Below are 1,713 nucleotides of genomic sequence, written 5' to 3'. Positions count from 1 at the left end.
TAATTCCGTAGTTAGAAACGATCATGACTGTAACTTATTTGTATGACNCAGAATGGACACTTTGACCTCGGTATTCAATGTGAAATCTTGGATATGGGATGCTGCATGGATTTATGATAACAATAAAGACATCAGAACGAAGGTATGACAACAAGAATAATAATTATCTGCTCCTATGCAATGCAATTTTGCTAGTAATCATAATTCCAAATTGTAAATCGTGATTGAAAATTATCGCTGAATTAAATTTGAGATAACTTCATGTGCTACCTTATACGCTACTTTCAGGAGCCTATCCTCCTAGCTCTTGTGACTGGGTTAAATGCCGTTGTTATACTAGAATGGAAAACCCTAAATGTACGTTACATCGTGCAATGCAACCAGCAGTGTATGTTGTATCAGACTTTGGTGATTTATTACTTTATGAAATAGTACAAAGTTTCCACCACAGTTATTACTAAATTATCTTCCTTAATCGATCATGTAAATAAAGATATTCTGCCAGCTTCGTCAAACATAACTGTACTTTGCTCGAGCTAGCGCTGGGAAGTGGTACAGTTTATAATCAGATTTTATTATGGCGAGCCTTTTCTTCCAAGGAATCATTACAAGAAAAGAAACAAGTAGCAGAAGTTTCCATAAAGCTGATAGGACATGAGGTAATATTCTACTGCAGCTGTAATAAACCTTTAATCAATTACTTAATATATCCATATAAGAGTATGAATTATGTCACCATTTTAAGCACACTATATGAGCAGTGTAATTTCCAAATTAATTCACTTGTAGGGTGCTATTTTCTCAATTACTTTCGCTAATGAAAATTATCTCTGCTCTGCGTCCGATGATCGAAGTATACGATTGTGGCAAGTAAATGAAGATTGGATTTCAGATCCCAGAAAAGAAAGAAAGCCAGTAATATTATCTCCGTTAAAGACCTTCTATGGTCATAAGGCACGAGTTTGGGATGCGTACCTACTGTCTGATTATGTCATAAGTATTGGAGAGGTATTCAGAAATTTCTGATCCGTATAGATCACGACGAATTTTAAATTTGTCTCCTCTTGTTTTCATACAATTTGAATCTTCATGTCAGGATGCCTCTTGTATACTTTGGGACCTGGAAGGCAACATGATCTATTCGTTTAATGGACATATAGTACGTTTATTTGAGTATTACAATCTTTGATTTAGATATATAAACGTAGAGTCTTACAAAATATTATTTACGTCCTTATCAATTCAGGGAAAAAATATTTGGAGTATGGCAATTTCTCCTGATGGATCTCTTGCGGTAGATACAATTGATCTTTTAAGAATCGATGAGATTTCTGATGCTCTTATTTTTTATCTAATGGCATGACAGGCTACTGGTGGTGGAGATGCATCAATACGTCTCTGGCCTATTCTTAATTTTCATCCGCTTGGTAAATCTTCATTTTGGTTTCGTAATCAAAAATTTTAAGCCACAAGCTTTACTTGTCAACAAATTTACACTAGTGTTCCAATTCTCTTTTCAAAGTTGTCAATCAAACAATTACTTTGCCCGTTAATCTCGACGAAAGTGTTAAAACTGAATCTAAGGTAAAACTAATCGTATGTAAGTGTAGTTATTTAATCATATAGTACGGTATACATTGACAGCTTATCAAAGAATTGTTGAAAGGATTTTCCAAGATCGCTTGCTTTGTGGAATGCAACTTCAATACTGCT

At 34.4% G+C, this 1,713-nt stretch overlaps 1 protein-coding gene across 1 annotated transcript; it reads left to right on the top strand.

Moving 5' to 3' along the window:
- Nucleotides 1–52: 52 nt before the first annotated feature.
- TRIADDRAFT_58453 (uncharacterized protein) lies at nucleotides 53–1,465 on the top strand (the record flags this gene model as incomplete). The annotated part of the gene is made up of 6 exons (XM_002114664.1): nucleotides 53–142; nucleotides 289–357; nucleotides 600–659; nucleotides 790–1,008; nucleotides 1,247–1,294; nucleotides 1,367–1,465. The coding sequence occupies 6 exons, from the start codon at nucleotides 53–55 to the stop codon at nucleotides 1,463–1,465; spliced, it is 585 nt and encodes a 194-aa protein (XP_002114700.1).
- Between the last annotated feature and the right edge of the window lie 248 nt (nucleotides 1,466–1,713).

This window comes from Trichoplax adhaerens, genomic scaffold (genome assembly GCF_000150275.1).
Source record: "Trichoplax adhaerens TRIADscaffold_8 genomic scaffold, whole genome shotgun sequence".
Classification (NCBI taxonomy): domain Eukaryota; kingdom Metazoa; phylum Placozoa; class Uniplacotomia; order Trichoplacea; family Trichoplacidae; genus Trichoplax; species Trichoplax adhaerens.
The sequence above is the reverse complement of the archived record's forward strand: the minus strand, read 5'-3'. Positions and strand labels throughout refer to the sequence as shown.